Here is a 23,992-nt window from a genome sequence, read left to right as displayed (position 1 = left end):
TGTTTGTTGTCCCTATATGTTTGTGAGTGTCCCTTCATCCATCTTATCTTACCACCATTCATCCTCATCTTCGCGGTTAGCCAAAGGGGCAGAAAAGTGAAATAAAATAAACTAAATCAACCAATCAGTCAATGTGATAGCAAAAATTCTTGACCACAAGAATATTTTATTGCCTTTTTATTGACTTCTTGAGCAACTTCTTGATTTCTTTGTTTTTCTTGACTTCCATGACTTGCAAACACCCTGAATTACTTTGTTCTCTATATCCCTGCTTTACAATCAAAATATTGAATCAGTATAAACCCTAAGGCAAAGAATTCCACTCAAGCATTGAACAGTGACATCAGCAGTAAGTGGTCCCAAAACTTTGTTCATTAATTGCTTCCCTTTTCCAGTTTGTTTTCTAGCAGGACAAACATTTATTTTCTTTTTGGGCAATGACTGAATATCTACATTCTTTTTAAAGATTCACATAACCACTTTTTGTACAAGTACATGCAAAATAATCTAACACAGTTATTTTTAGTGGTTTTTATTTTATGTTATCTGCGACGTTTCGTTCTGGTTTCCCAGAACTTTTTCAAGTTGCACCAAGATACACATACAACTGATGAATGACTGAATCAAAATAAATTTCACTATTGAGTTTGGGAGCGCAGTAATTGCATGATTTTTTCTTATTACATATTTTCCTAATTAATATTATGTGATGCTCAAAATGTAGGACATTTATCATATTTTACAAATTCCTCCCGGACGCCGGACATAAGGCTAAAATGTAGGACATGTCCGGGAAAAACCGGACGTCTGGTAACCCTAGATAGGATAAGGAATGAGGAGATCCGACAGAGAGTAGGGTTGGTGAATCTTCAGGACAGGATAGATCATGCACAGATGAAATGGTTCGGACACATGAAGAGGATGCAGAAAGACTACCTGTAAGAGCTTAGAATGCACAAGGAGTGTGAATAAGGCCAAGGGGGGAGACCAAGATGTCGATGGAAAGAGCAGATAGCAGAGAGTGTTTGGAGAAGAAAAGATTGGAACACCGTGGAAAGAGAGGAGTGGTGGAAGACCAGGGGAAAATGGAGAGGCTTGACTTCTATGCCGACCCAGCCAGAGGCAGGAAGCGGCGAAGAATGATGATGATGTTCACACCAAGATTATGGGCATATTCTTGACATTGCATACTCACATTTACTCCTTTGAGTCTGTAGTCACCAGGCATGTATTGCGATGACTGGTTATTGAAGAAAACTTCCAACCCTGTTGTGGCACCAGCAGCATTGTTTCTTTCCAGTTTTGGGACTTTTATATCCTTTCTGAAATTGTTGGCATAAAAATAAACTAAAATGAGTTATCATAATGTCCACAAAAAAAAAAAAAAAAAGGGATTTATTGTACAGCATGTCTTCAACAATGTATGCGTGTCCAACATTTTGAAAGTCTATAACTTTTTCATTTTAAATTCTACAGCTGTGATTCCGGAAGCAGCAGAAGCAGAAACTCAAAAAGTTTATGTGGTAACGTTTTAGTGCGTGCAATAGCCGTAGTGGCGCTGCAGCACTCAATTGTTTGAAAATGGAGATTCTAAACGAGCATGCACAGGTTGTGTGGTGGTGTGCAGAAACGAAATCACTTATTGAAGTGCAACGAAACTTTCGTCGTGTGTACAATAAGGATCCTCCGACATTCACGACTATAAAGAAGTGGTGTGATCAGTTTTTGGCGACCGGTAATGTTTTGAAAGGACACTGTGGTGTAAACCCAGAATCCAGGAACAGGTTGTAGAAAATGTGCGGAGGTCATTCGAAAGGAGTCCACAGATGTCAGTAAGACAAGCAGCGAGAGAACTTGGTATGAAACGGTCGACAGTTCACACAGTTCTTCACTGCTTGTCTTACTGACATCTGTGGACTCCTTTAGAATGAACCTGTGCACGCTCGTTTAGAATCTCTATTTTCAAACAATCGAGAGCTGCAGCGCCACTACGGCTATTGCGCGCACTATAACGTCACCACATAAACTTTTTGAGTTTCTGCTTCTGCTTCTTCCGGAATCACAGCTGTACAATTTAAAATGAAAAAGATATAGACTTTCAAAATGATGGAGTCTCATTGTGGACATGCTGTATATTATTGAAATCACAAGTATCAGCTTCCATCAATATGTTTGATAAGATTAAATTAATAATAATTGCTTCGTGATGCCAGTATGCAGAGTCTGAACATTGTAATTAGAGAGGGTTTTTATTTGCATAAGAATACAATGGCTGGAAAATATAATCAGTGGTGTAGTTGTGACATCACAATGACATAAATACTAATAGTAAATATGCTAAGCTACACAATATAGTGTCATAGTTGTTAACATTTCTATTATTATATATAACTAGTTACAAAAAGTTGATGTATAGCAGTTACTAATTGATGTCTCAGGCAATTATAAATATCCAGAAGGAAGAAAGTGAAGGGAATGAATCATTGAAAAAAAGAAAGAAAAGAAGATTACTTTCTTCTCCCAGTAGAGCTCTTAAACTTTGTCCTTAAAACCTGAGTTTCATCTCGTGTCTCTCCCAATAAAAAAAATATATTTTTTTTTTTATACAACAAAAGAGTCACTGTGCTACGTTAGATTTTGTTTAGATACAAGCAAAGTAAATTAACGTTAAGCAAAGCAAATTTAAAGAATGAATATTTTATTTCAATTTACCTATATATATATTTATAACATAAAAATCAAATATATATCAGGAATGAATTTTACATAAATGATAAAAAAAAATGTTAAGAGAACGCAATGAAATATACATTAACACACACACACACACACACACACACACGAGTACATACCCACTTTCCAAAACAAGACTAAAATGACTTACATGCACAGTTTGAAATATTTGTTTGCTCAATTTGCTCAAAATATGCTCAATTGTTGCTTTTTGCAATAAAAATAATAGAACCTGTTCTTTGAAGTTTTGGAGGATGTAGCAAATGAAACGTAATTGGGAAGAGCATTCCAAACCTTTGCAGACTACAGGGAGAAGGAGCCTTCGAAACTGACAGCAGAAGGGTGCGGAATGTCAATTTTTCGCTGACCTCTCGTATTGTGTGAATGTACTCAATTCTAGATGTCAGTTTCTCATGGAGATAACTAGGTGTGTGTAACTTTAACATATACTAAAGAACATTGATACAGAAGACGTCGCCTAGACATGTTAAGAATTTCATGTGCATTGAGCAAGGGTAAGATGTGCTCATTTCTCCTGATCGAGAGAACGTAACAAATGCAGGAATTCTTTAGTTTTGTATTCTGTTCGACGTTTTACTTTGTAAATTCATGCTGTACACCACATCACAAAAATCAAAACTAGGATATATTAAAGTTTCGATTTGACATAATTTTGTTTCTCTAGTGAAGAAGTCTCTTCTCCTGTAGAGTGATCTCATTATTGTTAGTGCTTTTGTGCACTGCCCTGAGATATGTGCTGACCAGGAAAGATTTGAATCGAAAGTAAGACCTAGATTTTTAACCGTTCATGCATAAATTATGTTTTGGTTTTTAATTTTGATATTGTGTCATAATTTGCTTGTTCAAGATAATACACTGGTCGACAATTGCTAAGGAACAAACACGTTTTGACCAATAACTTTTGACTACGTGATCAGGGTGTAACAAGTGAACAATATATAAGTACAGATATCAGTTTATTGAGAAAAGATGATGGGGATTCCCCATCAACCAAAAAAAACAGGATGCCATAAAGCAAAACCAGCATAAACAAAACAAAGTGAGGAAAGCACATGAATCACAATTTGCCATGTGTAGAGTGAGTCCAGAGGAAATCAGTATGGTGTGTGGCCACCGTGGACTGCATAGCAAGCTGCACACCTGTTCGGCATGCTGTCGATGAGAGTGTTCATGAGCGCGAGGGGTATATTTTCCAATTATTCCTGAAGTGCAGTTTTCAGCCCCTGGAGGGTCTGGGGTGGGGTATTCCCCCACCTTCCGAGAGCATCCCACGCATGTTTGATGGGATTGAGATTCGGCGAATATGCAGGCCAGTCCATGCAAATGATGTTTTCTCTTTCCAGTGTCTCTGTCACTTGGACAGTTCTGTGTGGACGCACATTATCATCCATGTAAAGAAAGTCAGGGCCCACTGCACCCCGAAAAAAAACGAACATAACATTCCAGGATCTCGGTAGAATACCGTGCTCCAGTAACGGATCCTGCGGCGAAGATGTGCAGTGGTGTTTTCCCATTTTTCATTATGCCCCCCCCCCCTCCATACCATGACTCTGGGTCCCCCATACCTGTCATGTTCACAGATGTGCTGTGCATGATATCATGTTCCACATTCTCTTCACACCATTTGATGTCCAGAATCACTTGTCACACAGTACCGCTATTCATCGGAGAACATCACATTTGCCCATCTGTCTTGGTCCCAGTTACGATGCTGCACACACCAGTGTAATCTGGCACGACGGTGAGCTGGTTTTATTGGCACACACGTAACTGGCTTCCGGGCATACAACCCACCACTATTCAGTCGTCGTGTAATGGTTTTTGGGGACACACAGACACCTGAAGCACCAACATGGTCTTGAGCAATTTGGGCTGGAGAGACAGATCGATTCCTTTTTGCCACCTGGACGATGTACCAATCCTGGCGAGCAATTGTACACCTTCCACGACCTCCACCATGCATACGCAAAGCTGTTCCTCTGGTACGAGTAGCTTTCTGAAGTCGGGAAATTACACTTTTCGATACTCCCATAACACGTGCCACTTCAGTGACACTTCACCCCGACTCCAGCTGACCAACCACTCTGCCTCGTTTGTAATCACTTAAATGTACTCTTCTCGCCATCTTCCTACATGCTTCTTCTGTTGCACACCAGTATTGCACTGCCAAAGGCATCTACCGTGCATGACTGTCTCCCGTGGGTACCACCTCCTGCCAAAGCACTGCAGTCTTCCTGTTAAGGATGATCCAAGCGGACATGTTCCTTTCTGAATGGGCGCAACAATTCCTTGCTACCCTCTACTGGTCTCTTTCTGGCAACAAACTGACATGGAGTTGTGTATGAAAAAGATGTGGGTCAATATGTGTTTGTTCCTTAGCAATTGTCGACCAGTGTAGTTAAGAGCCTAGAATTGTGCATACGCATTTATTCAGGTTAATTGCCAGCCCATTTGCAGTGAGCCACTTTTTAAGGGCATATAAATCATTGGTTAGATTCTGTAACATGACCTTATAGCTACACTATATGATTTTGTTATCACGTTCAATGCATTTTGGATGGAAACCATTACGATGAAAGTAATCAATTTTTAAAAGAAATCAGTTGTCAAAAAGCACAAACCTGAGAAAATAAATGATTGATATTGCGAACCTAGACCAAAGGACATCCCGTTATGTACAGTCATGGTCACGTCTGGGTTGTAATGACCCAATTTAGTTTCAATGGAATCATTGCAATCCAGAAGTGTCTATGACTGTACATCATGTGATCCAAGCCAGTTACAGCAACCATCTTCATTGGGGGAATTCCACAAAAAGTGGTCCTTTTCTACGTAAATAAAAAAATGAATTAATATGGAAATTATTATTGTTTTTAAGTGCATTAAGGTTTAGATGTTTGTGAATACACATAATTTGCACATTTCACCAATAAAAGTTACTAGCATCCGCATGCTTCACAGACAAACGAAGTAAAAAATTGCTACATTTTTAAAGCTTCACACATATAACACAATTTTTGTTAAGGCTTTTCATGCATTCAGTCTATGCCATCATACTCAAGTTTTTCGTTTGTTAGCAGATGACACAAAGTACTTCATAATTCTATGAGATCATTTCGTTATGATTATTTTAATCTAATTTCATGTCTTGTTGAACTACACTGTACTATGTATATACAGGTGGTTGACAAAAAAATATGAACACCCTGATATGACACAAAAATCATTGGAAGTTGACCCTTTTCTTCTGAAATTACAGCATGTATCCGGTGTTGGGTGTACAAATGCAGGTCATGCACAATGTTCAACGGACAAAACATCCATTCCTCGTGCAAAGCAGTCTCTGGTTCAGAAAGTGTGGCTGGAGATGGAAACTTAGTATGTTCTTTGGCCTCCAAAATACTCTACAAATGTTCAATTATGTTAACATCAGGCAAGTGAGAAGGCCAGAGAAGATGTTCCACTTCATGTTTGTGCTCAACGAACCATGCTTTGATGGATGCACTGAGGAGTGTGAATGGGGACATTGTAATCTTGAAACATAGGTCGCTCACCAGGAAATACAGTCTGGATCATAGGATGGAAATATTTGCCCAGAATGCTGCAATATTCTTCTGTTGTGATCTCCCCATGGAGAACTACATGTGGTTCAGGACCATAAAAAAGTATCTCCCCCCCCTCCTTCCACAAGCTTATCAGTAGGAAGGAGGCAGTCAACATGAAAAGCTTCTGCAGGAGTTCTTCACACCCAAACATGCCCAGTGGCCTAGGATAATCTGAATGCAGATTCGTCAGACCAGATGACATGTCCCCACTGCTGTTGTATCCAGCGTCTGTGCCATTGGCAACATTTTCGATGCTTCACGGCATTAAGCGGTGACACCAATAGTTCTGGAATAGCAGATCTGCCATGACTGGTCCCAGTATGCAGTTCCCCTTGGATAGTTTTGGAAGATACAGGGTCCTAGAGATGGGATTTCATCTAGGAGGTATCTGGGAGATGGTTGTCTTGTGCTTTTGGGCCACTATCCACTTCAACATCTGCATATCTCTGTTGGTGAGCATCAACTTTCACCCGCTGTTCTGTTTTGAAGATGATGCCTCATCTTTTTTACTGTAGACTGCCATCACAGTTGACAATATGTGCCTTGCAACCCCCACAAGGCTGGCCGTTGTCGTCACTGAAGCTCCAGCTATGTGCACTCCAATGATCGTGCCATTTTGAAAGTCTGTGATGTTGAACATAATGGCATTTGACTGGTAGCAGAATGTTCACATACAACCAATACAACTGCTGCTGCTAAACTGATACCTCTACCATCACGATCACTAGATGCCAGACTTCTGTACCAGGTGGCATGGCTGTAGTGCAAGGATGACCTGTTTTCATATGGGTGTTCATATTTATATGTCCACCACCTGTATGTATGTGTGATTTAGTACCTCTTTCTGAAGTCTTCAGCTGTTCTGGAGTTGAATGAGTAGCAGAACCCTTCCTCTGTCCTTTGAAGATGAAATATAGAGCAGCAGTCTTCAGCCTGCCCCTTCCAGAAACACTTCAGGAAAATATCTGAACAATCAGGCATCACCTGAAAGAAAATGCAATTAGTAACAGTAAAAACAGAGATATCAATTCATCATATGTAAAAAGCAAGACACATTGGCTTCAAATGTATAACTTTAAATTGAACTTACACCATTGTGTAAGCTCAATTTAATGTTATAGATGGTGTGGAACTTCACCATCATTTATATATTTATTTTGTCTTATATGTATATAGGTAAAGGTAAAGTTCCCCGTGCATATAACATTGTGCCATGAAGGCACATTTAGGGCATGTGGAAGTAGGGCCCCACATATTCTTGATCTCGGACATTTTAGAGGTGATGTGATCAGCACCACACTCCAGCTGCCTTTACCCCACAGGGTTGCCCCCAGGTACCCATTGATTTGAGGCTGGCTGAGGTGGGATTGTTAACGCTTACACCTGACTGATCAGAAATTATTTACGACTGTCTGCATGGATATTTTTGGGTGTGGTGCCTCTTCCTAAATTTTAGCACAAGTATCCACTCATTTTTGTGATCGAAGTAAATCAGAAGGGAGGGGTTACAAATCAAGGCCATGAAGTTTACAAATCAATACACACCAGTGTAATATATCTAACATAACTGTCCCATCCTGGAAAAAATAGTTACCAAACTACCCCTTCAATCCTGAGTATGTCACTGGTGCAAATATGATATGGAAATTAACCAATTGACCTGTGACAGGATCTGGATATTATATAAGTGCAGAGCTCCATTATGTATAATGGTGCACATCCAGAAAAGTATTGAGAAAGAGTGGTGGTGGAGAGGAGAGCATAATTATTGGTTCAACTTTGGGCAGTGTGACTTTTTACAAGTCCATAAACGTTTTAAGTCCACTTCTAACTTTATGATTTAAAGTGGGGTGTGAACCACTGCTCAGTGTGCCTCAACCAGGGATCAAACCTGAGACTCTTTGATTACAACATGACAGTGTTACCAACTTACCACTACGATATTGGGGAGACCCATTTAACCCTTTAATGACAGATGGTGACTGTAGGCAACACACCACAAATAGAGATTTACGTTTCATGCGTGGATCTTTCTTGTGGGTGCTGGTTGATTCCTGTAGTCAATGATCCTATTCATTAGTACCAAGCAGTTGTGCTGCCATCTGTTGAAGATTACGTGAACTTACTTCACAAAGGACAGTGAGGTATGCCATTTCGCAGGCACATGCATAAGCTACATGTAAGGGGGAACTATTTAGACCAGAATAGCTAAGTTCTTTTCCTGTAACAAAAATCTATCATAATAATCATGTATTTGTGAATAATAAACATGCATGTTCTTGAAAAAAAATAAATTGAATGTCAGAAATATTACTTCATAAAAGGATTGTTGTCTGTAGTCATCAATCGGCATATATGCCTTCTGTTGTAAGGAAATACTACACCCCACATAATGGCAACAAACTATTCAGTTTTAGGCTTTGACTAAATTGCATATTCTTATATTCATGCAGATTATTATACAAGGTAAATATATTTACCAGATCATCTTTCTGATTCATTGGCTAATAGTGCCATGCAACTTATTTCCATTACATTAGTAAATTTAGTAATGATCAGTGGCGTATACACTCGACTAATTTATGACAAAGATTATACATGGAATTTCCCTTACACATATATATATATCTTTCTTTCTTTGTGTACATGTGTATGCATATGTGTTTATGTGTCTATGTGTGTGTGTGTGTGTGTGTGTGCATGCATGTGACCAGTGGAATACCTAGGGGGCAAAGGAGGCATGTGCCCTGGGTGCCGAGTTTAGGGGGTGTCATTATGACAAAATGTGTCGCAAAACTTGTGAAATTGTTATTTTTCTGAATACATGTGAAATGTTGTCTGTAGGTAAGTGCATAATGCCATGTGTATGCATTTGTGTGCATAAACATTCAAGGATATCTGTTAGAAAATCAGTGATCAGAATGCTACATTTTATAAGTAGCTTCGCTACAACTACAGCTGCTCTTCCAAAATGTAGCTTTGCTACAGCTACAACTACATTTGCCAAAAAGTAGCTCGCTACGCTACTCCTGTTCGCTACTCGCTACTTCGCTACTTTTGCGCTACTTCTGTATTAAAAACTTAAAACAAGTATATGGCTATTCAAAAGAAGCCCTAGTATGATAGTTGTACGTACTGAAAAATAGATTCTGTTATTTATTACTATGATTCCCTTCATTCTATAATTTTTATAGCAGTGTTACTTCAGTTACATATTTTTAATAAAGTGTTTGAGAATAAAGTACCTTTGTAAGTGGCATATCAATTCAAAAAACTAGGTCTTACACGAATCCGTGATGTTCTTATTGTCATATCAAAAATATTTATGTGACATACTTCCTTTTAAAATTAATTGGAAGAATTTCGCAAGTATCGAAATGAACTATAACGTGTTGCGCAAAATGGGAATAAGATAAAAATGTGATATTTAGCCATTTAATCTTCTTAACTTAAACAGAATGTTATTTGGGGGATGGCGGATATTTACTTGAACCTAGAGCTTCTAATGGTTTAAATGAGAAACAGGTGGAGCAATTTCTTTAAGTTTTTCCATTGAAAATGCTTCCCCGACGACACAGTGAAAATTGTAATTGTCACCTTGTATTCAAAGCAGGGACGGCGACAGGGGTGGGCACGGGTGGGCAAGCACCCACCCAAAAATTCCTGTGCCCACCCGATTGCCCACCCAATCAAATTCAATAAGTACACATACTCAGGGATATATGAATGATTAAATATTTAAGTGTAACCTGGTGTTCATAACATGTATATTTTACTTGTGAATATTATATATGCTGGAAATGTTCACATATTATCAACCCATAAAATGCCACATTTGTCATTGTTGAAACAAAAACTGTGATCAAATGAATACTTCCATGTTTAAAAGCAGCTAGTAGGCTTAGGAGGCTCAAAATTATGCAGAGTATGATCAAGATTAAATCAGAGTTGAGGGTGAACTTGAGGACTGCAGCTCCGGGCCTCCACTACGTATATATATTCCGGCGTGGCTATGATTAAAATAATCTCCAAATAAACAAATCTAAACATCATATTAGCGTTACTTCCTCCAGCAACACAAAAAATTATTTCGACTTTTTAATTAATATTAGAATAATTTAATCAAGAAGACTTAGTTATACCGCGTTTGTTACAACCTGTCCCGGTTCCCGCGCTAGCTGGTCGCTGTCTTTTCTCCGTGCTGGGGAAAGTCAAAGCCAGGCAGCCAATTAAAATACGCAACGTCGCAACAGCGTCTACGTAAGCGCCTCTCTTGTGGCTCCCATCCGCTCCTCGCTGCCCAGCAGACGATTTTTTCCTCGTTTCTCATTGGCACCGAAACTGTCGAGCGATCGCTAGCGCGGGAAACGGGACAGGTTGTAACAAACGCGGTATAGATGGGCAGGTCATGTGACACGAATGGCAGAGGAAAGAATAGTTTACAGGATTCTTGTTGGGAAACCTGATGGTAAGGGACCAGTAGGAAGACCAAGACAAGGATGGAGGGATAACGTTGAGATGGACCTAAAGGAAATCGGTAAGGACGGAAAGGATTGGATTGATCTTGCCCAGGATAGGGACAGATGGAAGGCTTGTGTTGGTGCAGCCATAAAGCTTCGGGTTTAAGTATGCTATAGAGCAGGCATGTCCAACGTGTCGATCGCGATTGACCGGTCGATCGCGGGGCGTTTGTTGGTCGATCGCAGTTATCTATTGTAATTATACGAATATACGCTATTTGAATTCAACTTCTATAATGTATAATGGCTGAGTAGGTACAAATTTTTGCAAAGGTTAACGATTAATAGTAGTTCACTGTCTGTTGTGACAATAAAAAGTAGATCACTGCTTGATTGAAGTTGGACATGCCTGCTATAGGGTATAATATAATTTTAATTAGCTCTGCATTGAAATTCCAGAAATGTCCTTTTTTTCATAATAATTTTTATATACCTGTCATCTTCAAATTTCAATATGGTATACGAAATATCAACTTTATATTCGTTCTACTAATAAGAAGGAATCACAACAATCACTACAATACCGAAGTGAATAAATTTTAATAAATCAGTTATATATGGAAAAGCTACAGAATTATTCAATTGCTAATGAGTGGCTTATCCTATTTAGAAATCCTCGTTCCACACATAAATTTTGTCACAAGAATCAGGCGAAAATGTCAACAGAATCTGTAGATGCAGCTAAAGTAAAGAAAAAAGTTATGTCACGAAGTATATAGAAGACGATTTTGTTAGTTTGTTTCTAAGCCCACTTTCATGCTCATATAGGCTAATCGGGACTAAACCTACAGTTTAACGTGGAACCAGTGTGCATTGTGCTTCCACCAGAGGAGGGGGTTTCAAACACAGGATCTCTTCATTATAATGCGACAGCGTTATGCCATTGGGGAAAAATATACAGAAAGAACTCGCACCAAACGCGGCATTTTATCACCACAGAAGATGCGTCTATTTTAAGAGGGTGATTGCCTGAGACAAATATTTGAGACTTTAGGAAAACAACGTCATTGTTCACGGAATTAGCTGCCTTGATCCACTAATGAAACGCCGTGCGATTGAAATTACCACCTCAACTTTCTAAGAGGTATAAACTAATGAAACTCCATTTTTGGAAGAGTAAGTTCTGGTTGATTTGTTTTATTTTAAGTCATTTTTCTGCTAATTTTAATAATGAAAAAGTTATAAGGTTCCATGGTGATTAGATGAAAGTAACGAAGTGGCGAAAACAAAATACACTCAAAATACAAACCCTCATAAATTATTACTTTGACAGTGGTTCCAGGCGCCAGGTACTCGTTGCCCTGAAAGAATAAAGTTTCCAGTGTATGCTGCACAGGATAGAGTTTGACATTCTAGTGTGTTCGAAATGGTCACGCCATACAACCCAATGAAAAATAGATGAAGTATTACTGGTACGATGATCAACTTCGATGAATTCCTTATGTCCTAAATCATTTTGTTACCTCAAAAAACATGTTCATGTAACCATACGTGTATTGCTTCTCCCGCATAAGTAATATGACAGTTCTTCAGAAAACGAATAGCAACTTAGCTAATAATCTCTTAAATTCTGAACAGATTTCTCAATCTTACTTGTTTGTTACTTATGACGAGTGATATTTTGTCAAAATAGCCTTTCATTAGCCTAGGGATACTTAATGGACAATGAACAAATAATTTGTTTTCCGTGTGTGTTTTAAATCATTCCTAATAAGACGTTCATTTTAATCCAAACATTCAGTGGCGGCGATTAGGAGGAGCGGGAAGTGGGGGATGCAGTTCCCCAGCCACATTTTGCCACTTTTTGCCCCTGCACTATGGACTCGATATTCTCCATATTCATGAGTAACATAACTTCTTAAAATATAGTGCTTAGTGTTGGTATACTGCTTATTTTAAAACAGGTGCATGATTTGTAACAAAAAGCTAAGAAAAAAGTTACTTTCGGTGTAGGGATTACGATATAGTTTCAGGGCGCAAACGATATTATTTGGGGAGGGCGGATAACATATACATGATTTTTCTGGGGATGCGCCATTGGCCTTGGGGGGGATGGGCACCCCTGCATATATTGTCCTTGCCCCTCAAATGTTGGCATCCAATCGCTGCTACTATAAACATTCAGATAGATTTGTCAGTTGTACAAACCTTGTAAGCTAAGAAAAGTAACCCCCAAGGAGTAAGAAAACTCTTTCAGTCAAAACTCATACGACGAAAATACTATGCTCAGGAACATGCATTTAAATTAAGAGAAACTTCACGATTGTCTACCATCGCACCTTCTATCACTGTCGCCGAATACATAAAATCAAGTATGTGCCTTGTATTTGCAACACAAGCTTAAACCTAATTCACATTTATTTCACTGTATTAACATGCATGAAAGAATGTGATTTAGAATGTATGACTGGGGTATGGCTGCGCATGCGTAAACACTTCCTTGAAATAATTGTGTCCATCAGAGACAAAACGAAAGGAAATGGAACAAGATGCGAGAATAGATTAGAAAGGAATAAAGAGGAAAACAAGGAAAGGGAAAAGAAGTAAGGGGAAAATCGGTAGTGTAAGAGAGAGGGGGATCCATACGTCTTACGTACACATACATGTTCTTACATTTATACTGCCCACCCTAATTTATCACTATGGAGCTGCTGCCCACCCGGTCGAAAATTTCTGGCGCCGCCCCTGATTCAAAGGACCTCAGGTGCGATACCCAGCGGAGGGTAGGCTACATGGTGGTTCGTATCAGACTCGATCAGCTGATCTGTGCATAAAGTGGACTCAAAACACCTAGTTGGGAGGATAGGCACCTCCTGCTCCTCCATTCCCCCACTCTGCTCATCATTCATCATTCTTCCTCATTCTCACAATTAGTCAAAAGTGGCAGAAAACTGCCATAGATAAGAAAATAACTAAATAAACAATGCATCCTCATTGCCATGATTAGAAAAAGTTACAGAAAAGGGACGCAAAAGTAGGAAAAACCCATAAATTTGCAAACTGCATTAACAAAGAAAATTGTCATTTCTGCAGGAAAGTCTAAAACTTGTACGTTCTTTTTACAATATGATAAAATATATTGAGTAAACTGATGTGTATATCCGAGTGTTCTAAACATATTGTTATTTTAAAATTTGCGAAGAAACATCATGACCAGAATAATTTTAATTCCAGAATCACTATCGTTCTTGTAACAATAATTTCTTGCCGGTGTGATCCTATACACTGACAATGATCAATGCTGTTAACGTACTGAACGATTGATTGCTGGCACTATTGCTTTGTCCGATTAGTAGGAAACGGATCCCTCGTTTTTGCACTGTAAGTTGAGTTTTCCACAGTAAATATCGATATTTTGCTGTCTGTTACGTCATCGATATCCACAGGATTTGTTCAAGGGGTGGCGCAAACGGGGTATTTTTTTCCTGACGGTGTAGCAAATGAGGCATGATTCTCCCCAAAATAGCGATGCAGATAAAATAAATGGCTATTAGCCGGAATATATTCATGTATGCCAGTTACTTATCTGGATATTAGAATTATTCAGATGCTAATGAAATAAATTACGCAGATATCTATAATCTGCGTTATAAAGATATTTATAATCTAGATTATCTGTATTTGCATGTAATGGACTTTGTCTTTTTGAGTCTCTTGCAAAAGTAAGCAATATTATAGTTTATTTTTGACGCCGTTGCCGCTTTCCAAAATTACCTCAAAATGCTCAGGAAAAATGCAGCTGTAGCGAAATTTTCGCTACAACTACAGGAATTTTGTAGCTTCGCTACCGCTACAACTACAATTTTCAAAATGTAGTGCCGCTACAGCTACCACTACAAATTTTGTAGCTAGCTACAGTAGCGACACTACAAGTGGCGTGCTACTTCCGACCTCTGTAGAAAATACAGTGTAGGATTAGTACTGAATTCACATTTTGTATTAAAAAGTGTCATTTCTAAAAATATGTGCCTGATGTATTTTTGAAAACCAATATTTTACCACCATCTAAACAGAGCCATCTATTGGGCTAATGATGGAACTACATATTTTATTGTGAAATTAAGGCACTTAATATGTTGCCATTTCCTGAAAAAAACTAGATGTGGTGGGTAAAAATGGATTTCATTTTTGGAATCAGCATGCTGAAATTATTCAGAGACAACAGTCATCTGCGAGACACCCAAACCCATGCAGACTGGTGACACATTCATAACTCATATCTGTTATTAGTGCTAGCTTCTCAGGAAGTGACTTTATTCCAGAGCTGAAAAAGGCCAAAAATAGTTATCTGAAGAATGAGCATTCTTTACACCTCTTTTGTGATCCAAGAAATAAAGTAAATACATTACAAATCTCTCATAAAACAGAAAAAAAAATTACCAGGTAGGTGAACAGACACCCACTGCCATGTCCCACAAAAACAAGAAAAAAAGTAAACAAATTATTTTATCTCAAACATGCATCTTTTATGTATACAGGGTGCATTAAGTGGGACTGACTCCCGAAAATATCTCCTCCTCTGCCTCCCCATTCATTCTTTAAGGTACTATCACTGTATCTTATGAACAAACCTTGTACGAAACTTATCAAAGCAGAACATATGACTAACATAAAAAAAAATGGAACCAATTATGCATTTACCTGTAACATCAAATCCGTAATGTTGACCTTGGGTAGGAGCGGCATGGTTATGTTCTGCAAGCTACCATTGAAGTGCCGTCTGAGGAAAACTGCAGGAAGGTGGTAGGCTGGGTAACCCATGAATCCCAGTGCTGCCACAGTGGCCATGTAGGTATCTGAATAGCTACTATCATATCTGAGAAGTAAAGAAAATAGGAAATATTTTGATACTTATCAACACTTCATGCACTGGCCTGAAAATATTGTGTTTTTCCACATAGACTGAATTTTTTAAAAAAATCCTAGAAAATATTTTTCCTAGTTTATCATCATTTACCAAACCTTTCTGAAATCTACAAAACATTATCTTTCCACAGATATATGATGTCTTATAATTTATACAAATCTTCTCACATGCAGTGTGTCTAGTTGAAGTCTCTCTAAGTATATAATAATATTTGGCAAAAATAGTTTATTTATTCATAATTATAATATACACAGTCTATTTTATATAAACTGTCAAACCCTCTCTAAATATTTCTGGTGACACGTGTGCAAGAGTCCTAATTATTGCGAAGTGTAGTTTTGTCAGGGTGCACCAGAGTGATGTCCTACTTTTTTTATGTAAGTAGGGCATGCCCTGCCTCATAAAATGACAGTAAATTTGCTTTACTTAAGACTAATTGTTGTGTGTCTATCTAAATAAAACCTAACATAACATAATGACTGTTTGGTTATATAACAAGATGATAATTATTTTTATTGGGAGAAACTTCAGATAGAAACTAACCTGCTTTCTTTTTTAAAAAATCTCATCGTCCTGAAGACTTATATAATCAGCTGAGGTCAGTGCTGTAAATTAAATGTGCAGCATGACTTGTTAAGTGGTAGAGCAGTAGGCTGAACTTTGCTAGTTATCAAATAATTTATTATTCTAATCTATGATAATAATAATAAGTTTAGTAATAAACATCATGTTAACAATTGTGACTTCATATTGTTTTGGTTTGAGTTGCTGTTTTAAGTCCACTTTATGCACAGTAAGGCTAATCGGGACTGGACCTACAGTTTAAAGTGGGATCCGAACCACTTGTGCCTCCACCGGGTATCGAACCTGGGACCCCTTGATTACAAGGCAATGACGCTACCACTGCACCATGGGGGAGGCCCTGACTTCATATTGTGTAGTATTTGGTCTAGGAATTAATTCGTGCACCTGGACAAGAGTTGGCGTAACAAGTGTATCGTCCCACAGTTCCGTGTAGCCACACATGCGTTGAAAACTCCTGTCAGCGCGCATCGTTCGTAGTATAGGGCAGTTGATTGACGCGTCAACAACAGCATTTTGTAGTCAACTGAACATGGTGCAGTTCGTGCCAGATAAAGTGTTTTTGCGGGGTGTTCTGCTTCATTACTTTAACATGCAGATAAGTGCTACCGAAAGTCATCGTATTTTGGTGGAAGTGTATGGTGACCATGCGCTAGCTGAGCAAACGTGTCAGAAGTGGTTTGCACGGTTTAGAAGTGGTGATTTCGGCCTGGAATACCAAGAGCGACCTGGACAGCCAAAAAAAAGTTGAAGACGAAGAATTGAGAGCATTGCTCGATCAGGATTCGTGTCAAACGCAGGAAGAACTTGCAGAAGCATTAGGCGTTGATCAAACAACAGTTTCCAAACGCCTCAAAGCCATGGGAATGATTCAAAAGATGTCACATTGGGTTCCACATGAATTGAAAGACAGAGACGTTGAAAGACGAAAAACCATTTGCGAATTGCTGCTTCAAAGACAGAAAAGAAAGTTTTTTTTGCATCGCATTGTTACTGGCGATGAGAAGTGGATCCATTACGAGAACCCGAAACGAAAAAAAGGCCTGGGTGAAGCCAGGTGAACCAGGTCCATCACAACTGAAATGAGATATTCACTGTGCAAAGGTTATGCTGTGCATATGGTGGGATATGAAAGGTGTGGTGTACTATGAGCTGCTGCAACCGGGTGAAACTATTAATGGAGAACGTTATCGACGACAATTAATGCGTTTGAAGCAAGCTCTGGCCAGGAAACAACCAGAATGGGAGAACAGACATGATAAACTTATTTTTCAATATGATAACGCTCTCCCACATGTCGCAAAACCGGTGAAAACCTATTTAGAAAATGTCGGATGGGAAGTTTTACTCCACCCGCCGTATTCACCAGACGTTGCTCCTTCGGGCTACTACTTGTTCGATTGCATGAATAATGATTTGATTGGACAGCGGTTCACTTCTTCAGAAGATATCGAAAAATGGGTCTCTGACTGGATCGCTTCAAAGGATGAGGACTTCTTTCGCCACGGAATCCGTAACTTGCCTGACAGATGGGCGAAAGTGGTGGCTCGCGATGGACAATATTTTTCTTAAGGTATTTATGTATTTTGTGTTTGAACTACAGCTTCAATGTGTGCGTAACAACCGCACGAATTAATTCCTAGACCAAATATAATGTATTTACTACTAGTATTTTTTGTTATTGTGAAGCAGTTTGTACAGCACTTTGGTACAATTAATATAAAACTACACTAGACCACTGGTACTATATGCGTGTGTGTGTGAACATTAGATATATATGTGTGTGTACACACACACTGACTTACTGCTTGACAAAGTTCTCTGCTTTCGACCTCACTACTTTGTTGACATTGCACACAGTGACTGCAGGAAAGGGAATTTTGTACAAAGGGTAATTCTTGTCCTCCACCACTGTGACTGTTGGGCTGTTCACATATTCACTCCAGATGGAGATGATCATTGTTGATGCTCCAGCAACACCTAGAGAGCATATCAGGATCCAAAAAACCCTATTTAAACAGAAATAGGAAAAGTAATTAGGTATAATTAAATAAAAATGAAGTTCTTGATAGTGGTATGAAAAAGACCTATGGTTGTAACAAGTGCACATCATGGCCATGCAGTATGGTGTCCGGCTGAGGGATGCACTTAGGTTCAAGTCTCATGGGTGGAAATATAATTTTTCTCATGAGATTTCAGCCAGTGTATGGAACCAGTGGCCACCCCACAATCATAAGGAAATTGGGGAGCTACAAATGAGTAGCATAACTCGGTTACAGAATCTTAGAACAATGACTAGGGGTGTGTCGTACTGACCATGGCCCTCACAGGCTGTTGCACCATGGGCTATTATTATTATGGCTGTAACACAGTTTCAGTCCATGGTATTATTTATGTATTTATATTATAATTACTATATTCAGTAATTTACTGCCTGGCACAACAATGCTTTGAATGCTGAAGTCTGCAAAGCAGTTTTGTATTTGGTTGCATTTGACCAATGCATTGAGTCAATAACAAATGAACTATTATTTAAACCACTAGAAGACAAATAAGGAAGAAATCACATTCCCATCACCATTATTGCATCTCTGGTCTGGGAGCAGTGGCCCTAGTGTCACATTCTATTGCTTGAAAGCTTTATTTTTTCCCAGATATCATGGTGTTACAGTATTTCTGCTCAGAGTTCACCATGCAACCTCTTCCTTTCAAATGGCTGCTCAATGTGATGGATGAATTTCAATGGCTATTTTATTTTGTAGATAGTGAGAAAAATGTTTGATTCATTTGATTATTGTGCAAAGGGCAAACGAACAAACCACCTTGACTATGTGTGAGTTCTTACACACACAGTTATATTTATATATTTTATATTTTCATGACAGCTTATAGATGTACCAGGGACGTAGCCAAGATTTTTTTTTCCAGAAGGACCCAAATTTTGGTAAAAGTAATATTGTATTGAAAATTATTAGGGGAAGATAACTCCAAATTAAAAACTTGCAAATGAACCTGCCACTTTGTATAGCAACTCTGACTACTGTATTTATAAAATGCTAGCCAACATGGTACAGAAAAAATTGAACTCAAATAACAGAAAATCTATTCTTTTGTGGTGGTCTGTACAAAATATGTGCCTGTGAGAACATTAAAAAAAATACATAAATTAATTAGGGAAAGGGGGTTAGAGAGGCCACTCTAAGGAATTTTATTTTTTCAGTACTAGTAACATTTTACATATAAAATATAATAACTACAGTAACATCCATAGTTAATCAGATATACAGCATGTCTATAAAGCGAGTCCCACTATGAGTTACTTACAATACATTTCGTGGTTAATATATCTGGATATCATCATGTGTCACATGGAAGTGCAGCAAACTAGACGGGACTCATGGCATGCGATTTTGATTGGTGTAGTGAAGTTATTCCTCTTGGTCATGAGAGCCATGCAAAATTGCTTTGTCTTTCCATCCTTCAATTTGACTTATCAGCATTTATTTTTTTTCTTGAGGAAGTACATCAAAGACAAATTGCTCATGCCACCTATGTATGCCATGTGACCTTCAAGAACTGCGAGTGAGGATTTAAGAAGTTACAGTGATACTCTGTTGTGCAGAGCCTACCAAGATGTAGACTATCACGTACATGTTTGTTGCATCACACATGGTGCTCACATCAAGGCACTATAATGTAATGCCACAACTGTAAAACCTGACATCTTGTGCATCATATAAGTCAGAAAACATCACCTAGTACAGTACAATGGTATTTACATAATAAATTGGAAAGGAGACTCACTTTATATAGACACTCTGTATTTATTGAGCAAGTTTCAAGAAAATTTAAGGAGTAATTATATCATGTGAAATGGACAGCAGCCAAAACGGGCACGCCTTGGCATATCGCCTGTGTAGAATATCACAATATCATAGTCTTACTCAGCAAATAAATAAAAATATATAACTGTAAAACAAAAAAAACAGGCCTACAATTACTTTGAGCATATAACTACCTTGATAGCACTTCAATATCTTAGTCAGTACTTTTGAACTATCATACTGTCACTGCAAAATTCACATATAAATTCATCATCGTCCTCTTCACATCATGTCAATAACTGATGGAAATATCTTTCTGGTCTTGTGCGCTTGGATGCCATAATATAAATCTTTTCTTGTCTTGAAACTACGACACTTTAACATTAGTAGTAAACAGCAAAAAATATCAACAAGTACCAGGTGGTTATAATTAAAGTGACGGTGTTCAGAGTGGTAGAGTACAACACACATAAATTTGCCGTTGCGTAGATACCAATTTTCGTTTCGTCTCGCTCTCTCTTAGTATCACGTGTTCTACCCTGCTCGAAAACCTTCGCTATTGTTGCCATATTGTCATTCCATTCCTGGACACACTCGCGCAAACATCATTGAAAACAATTGAATACCGCTCCAGCTCGCGGTTCACACCGTTCGGCAGGGACGGTAATGTGGCAATATAGCACGGCGTAGTGGTTGCTTCTTTTATGCAGTGCATGTTCATTGGCTAACTAGTAACTAGTGTTGCCAACTGTAATAATGAAGCACTATTTCTGTCACGGAAGGGGAAAGGCAGGAATGGGATGGATTTAGGTGGAGGAAGAGGAGGCTGTCATTTTTGCTGCTTAATGCGATGCATATTCTTTTCTGTGTTAAAATTGCCATGCTTTGATGGGTGACCAAGTTCATAGCAGGGCCGGCGGAAGGGGAGGGCGAACCATGCCACCGGCCAGGGCGGCAAAATTTGAAGAGAAGAAAAAAATAAGCCTATTGAAAACTGTGGTCGAGCGAGATATTCTTTTGCGCTTAATAGTATTGAAATAGCATAAGAAGTCTCATTATTTATTTTATATTTTGATGTTTTACTTAGGAATATATTGATTTTCAATTTCCCGTTGCTGCGTAATGGCGGGGGGGGGGGGGGGTTCGAAATGGAGCGGCATCTACCGGCACCGCCCAGGGAGGCAAAATGACTAGCGCCAGCCCTGGTTCATAGCAAAAGAAAAAGTCGCGCAGCTTATCGTCTAGTGGCAGTATATGTACTTGTTATTGTTGTGGAAGCCGGCATCGTTTGTAAATGTAGAACAAAGGCAACCGACTTTCGCCGATCACAGAGAGGAAATAATAATACTGCTTGAGGAGGAGTGTTTTGGTCCAATTGTCGCTGTTTAACACGTTGGCATGTTGTTATCTGCCTTTGCAGTTCCGTACCAGTGTATACGGGTTTTGGGAGTGAACAGTTAGAACGCCACCAGTGCATTAATGCAATGAAAAATAATATTTTTTTATTTTGTTTGAAATCACTCAAATATGAAGAAGTCTTCTTTGCAGCATTTTTGGTAATTTTACGTATGTGTTAGTTCATATTTTGCGAATTTTTAGTCCATATGTATGTAGCTACATACAAAGCCACTTGTTAGTACATACTAATCCTAGTCCTGGTATAATGCATGACGTTTAAAACTCAACGTTAGATAGACCTGAATTCTCTAATTTCCTTGTTGTACGTAGCAACTGTGCATTGGCGCACTGCAGCGATATTTCTATCTGCTCCATTAGCAACACTGCTTCTTTAGTTCTGTCGCGCATCGCACGGCAGAAATATCTGTGCTGGACTCTACAGCACGGGCTGTAATGAGAGTAGCAGTCTAAAACTTCGTAGATATGCTAATGAAGCAATGCGCTCGCGAATTATGAAAAAAGTTCCAATTCTCGCCACCAGGGTAACAAATGGCGCTGTAAACAGTCAAAACATGGAATTTACCGTAACTCTGACTTCAAAGTCAGTGACATTGCCTAATCATTGTGTGAGCTCCGTGGTTGTTGTTGGTGACGCGTTTCTTTTTTTCTTTAGTGATGTGAATGTTCGCCGAACATTAAAAGTTTGAATTTTTCCGTGTAAAAAGCAATGGCTATTCGCGATTAAAGTTATCCGATATTCCATCTGGTCAGATTTTCAGGAACCACTCCAAGTAGGACACTTCGCTGTGTTGAAGCCGTTCAAAGCATGGGGAACATGCGAAAAAGTAACGTCTACTGTTCAGCTTTTTCCTCTAAATCGTTTTGTGGCCAGGACAAGTGAAAAGCTTACATGTATTTCCACCCAGTGGAATCAACAAAATGAAATTTGTAAATAAATCAGGGAAAACAGAACTGATTGATAAGATTGGCATAACTGAAATGCGGCAAGGAAATTACCATGAAAGTAAGTTTTAAATTCTTCTTTATGAATATAACAATGTAGTATGTATGTAATTTGGAACAGGTGAAAATATTGATAGTTTGAGAATTAATTATTGTCTGTAATCATAAAGGAAATTGACATGCAAATGTTGCTGTTTCATTCAGTAAGTCAATTTTCAGTGAAGAATGAAGGTAGCCTCAATGAAATTATTGTTGTTATTATTAATATTATTATTATCTTGTGTTGTTATTAAACCAGCCTGCCTCTTTGGGGAAAGAACTGCAACGGCGTGTTTACATTTTTCTCCTGCCCAAGCTTTACAATACTGGTGAATTGCTTTATTTTCAAATAATTTCTGAGAGCCCCAGTTACAACCGAGGTGCAGATGAAACTGCACTGCTTTGAAGAACCAGTACGTATACATTAGTTTCGTCTGCGTTTTCCGTGTTATTTTTGCCTATCATAATTAAATGCTTCGCTCTCAGCACAGCTTCACCTTCGTTATAGACGGTTATAGTTCCAGGAATTCACATCGCATTCGCAATATTTAAAAATGTCGCGTATTTTAAAGTCTCTTCCATACCAGAAATGACAACACGCTGCTATTACGTATTACTACTGAATGTAAATAAATATTTAATTCTACATAGAGCGGCCATATTGGAAGCGACACTAGCGCTCAGGTGGTAATTTTAATCGCGAATTGCGAAGAAAGACCGTGCAGCACATGCCTCAACTTCTGCAACAAGTGCTAGAGCTGTGGCACGTGAATTGTCACTCCCCTGGTCAACAGTTCGCAAGGTTTTGCGGTGCATTGTACACTGGTATCCTTACAAGATTCAAACTGTGCACCAATTGAAACCCCAAGATATTCCACAACGAACCACTATTGCCTCAACCGGGTATCGAACCCGGGACCCCTTGATTACAAGGCGACGACGCTACCACTGCGCCATCGGGGAGGCGCACACACACACACATTTTCTTGAATGCCGGTATAATGAGTACGAATCACTCTGTTTGTGCTATTGCCACGTGCAATAATAATACAAGAAAATCGCCTGGAATTGAGTAACCAACTCTTCCTTAAAAAAACAGAATTGATTTAATTTGTTCCTCCAAACTTCGAACTTACTTCAACACTCGCCTTCCGCATCATCAATATGCAACTTACAAAAAACATTACACAATCGGAACTTAGTTTCTAATTATTGCTTTATTGAATATTTTGAGCAAGATATATCTTTTTAGCTTTGAAGTTGAAACATCACCCAGACGCCCACTAACTAATGCTTTGAATATCTCGTGGGTTACTTAATTAACACTTGCACTGTGTTACTTTGCCTCATGTGCGTTTGTTGAGAAATAGTACTGAAAATGTAATAAGACAGACGTTTTGCCCTTGCACATCCTTTCAACATTCTCGTCAAACAATGAGA

At 38.7% G+C, this 23,992-nt stretch overlaps 1 protein-coding gene across 1 annotated transcript in view; it reads right to left on the bottom strand.

Annotated features, from left to right (window-relative positions):
* LOC145979383 (sodium channel protein Nach-like) overlaps positions 1 to 23,992 on the bottom strand; it is a 92,727-nt gene that overhangs the window by 16,399 nt on the left and 52,336 nt on the right. The window contains exons 7-10 of the mRNA XM_083112251.1: positions 18,134 to 18,337; positions 15,521 to 15,695; positions 7,198 to 7,343; positions 1,196 to 1,322 (exon numbers count right to left, since the gene is read on the bottom strand). Of these exons, the coding sequence (XP_082968377.1) occupies positions 1,196 to 1,322; positions 7,198 to 7,343; positions 15,521 to 15,695; positions 18,134 to 18,337 (652 nt within the window). The remainder of the gene's footprint in view (positions 1 to 1,195; positions 1,323 to 7,197; positions 7,344 to 15,520; positions 15,696 to 18,133; positions 18,338 to 23,992) is intronic.

Source organism: Lepisma saccharinum, chromosome 26, assembly GCF_977018435.1.
Source record: "Lepisma saccharinum chromosome 26, izLepSacc3.1, whole genome shotgun sequence".
NCBI lineage: Eukaryota > Metazoa > Arthropoda > Insecta > Zygentoma > Lepismatidae > Lepisma > Lepisma saccharinum.
Note: the sequence above shows the minus strand (reverse complement) of the source record. Positions and strands in the feature narration are given on the sequence as shown.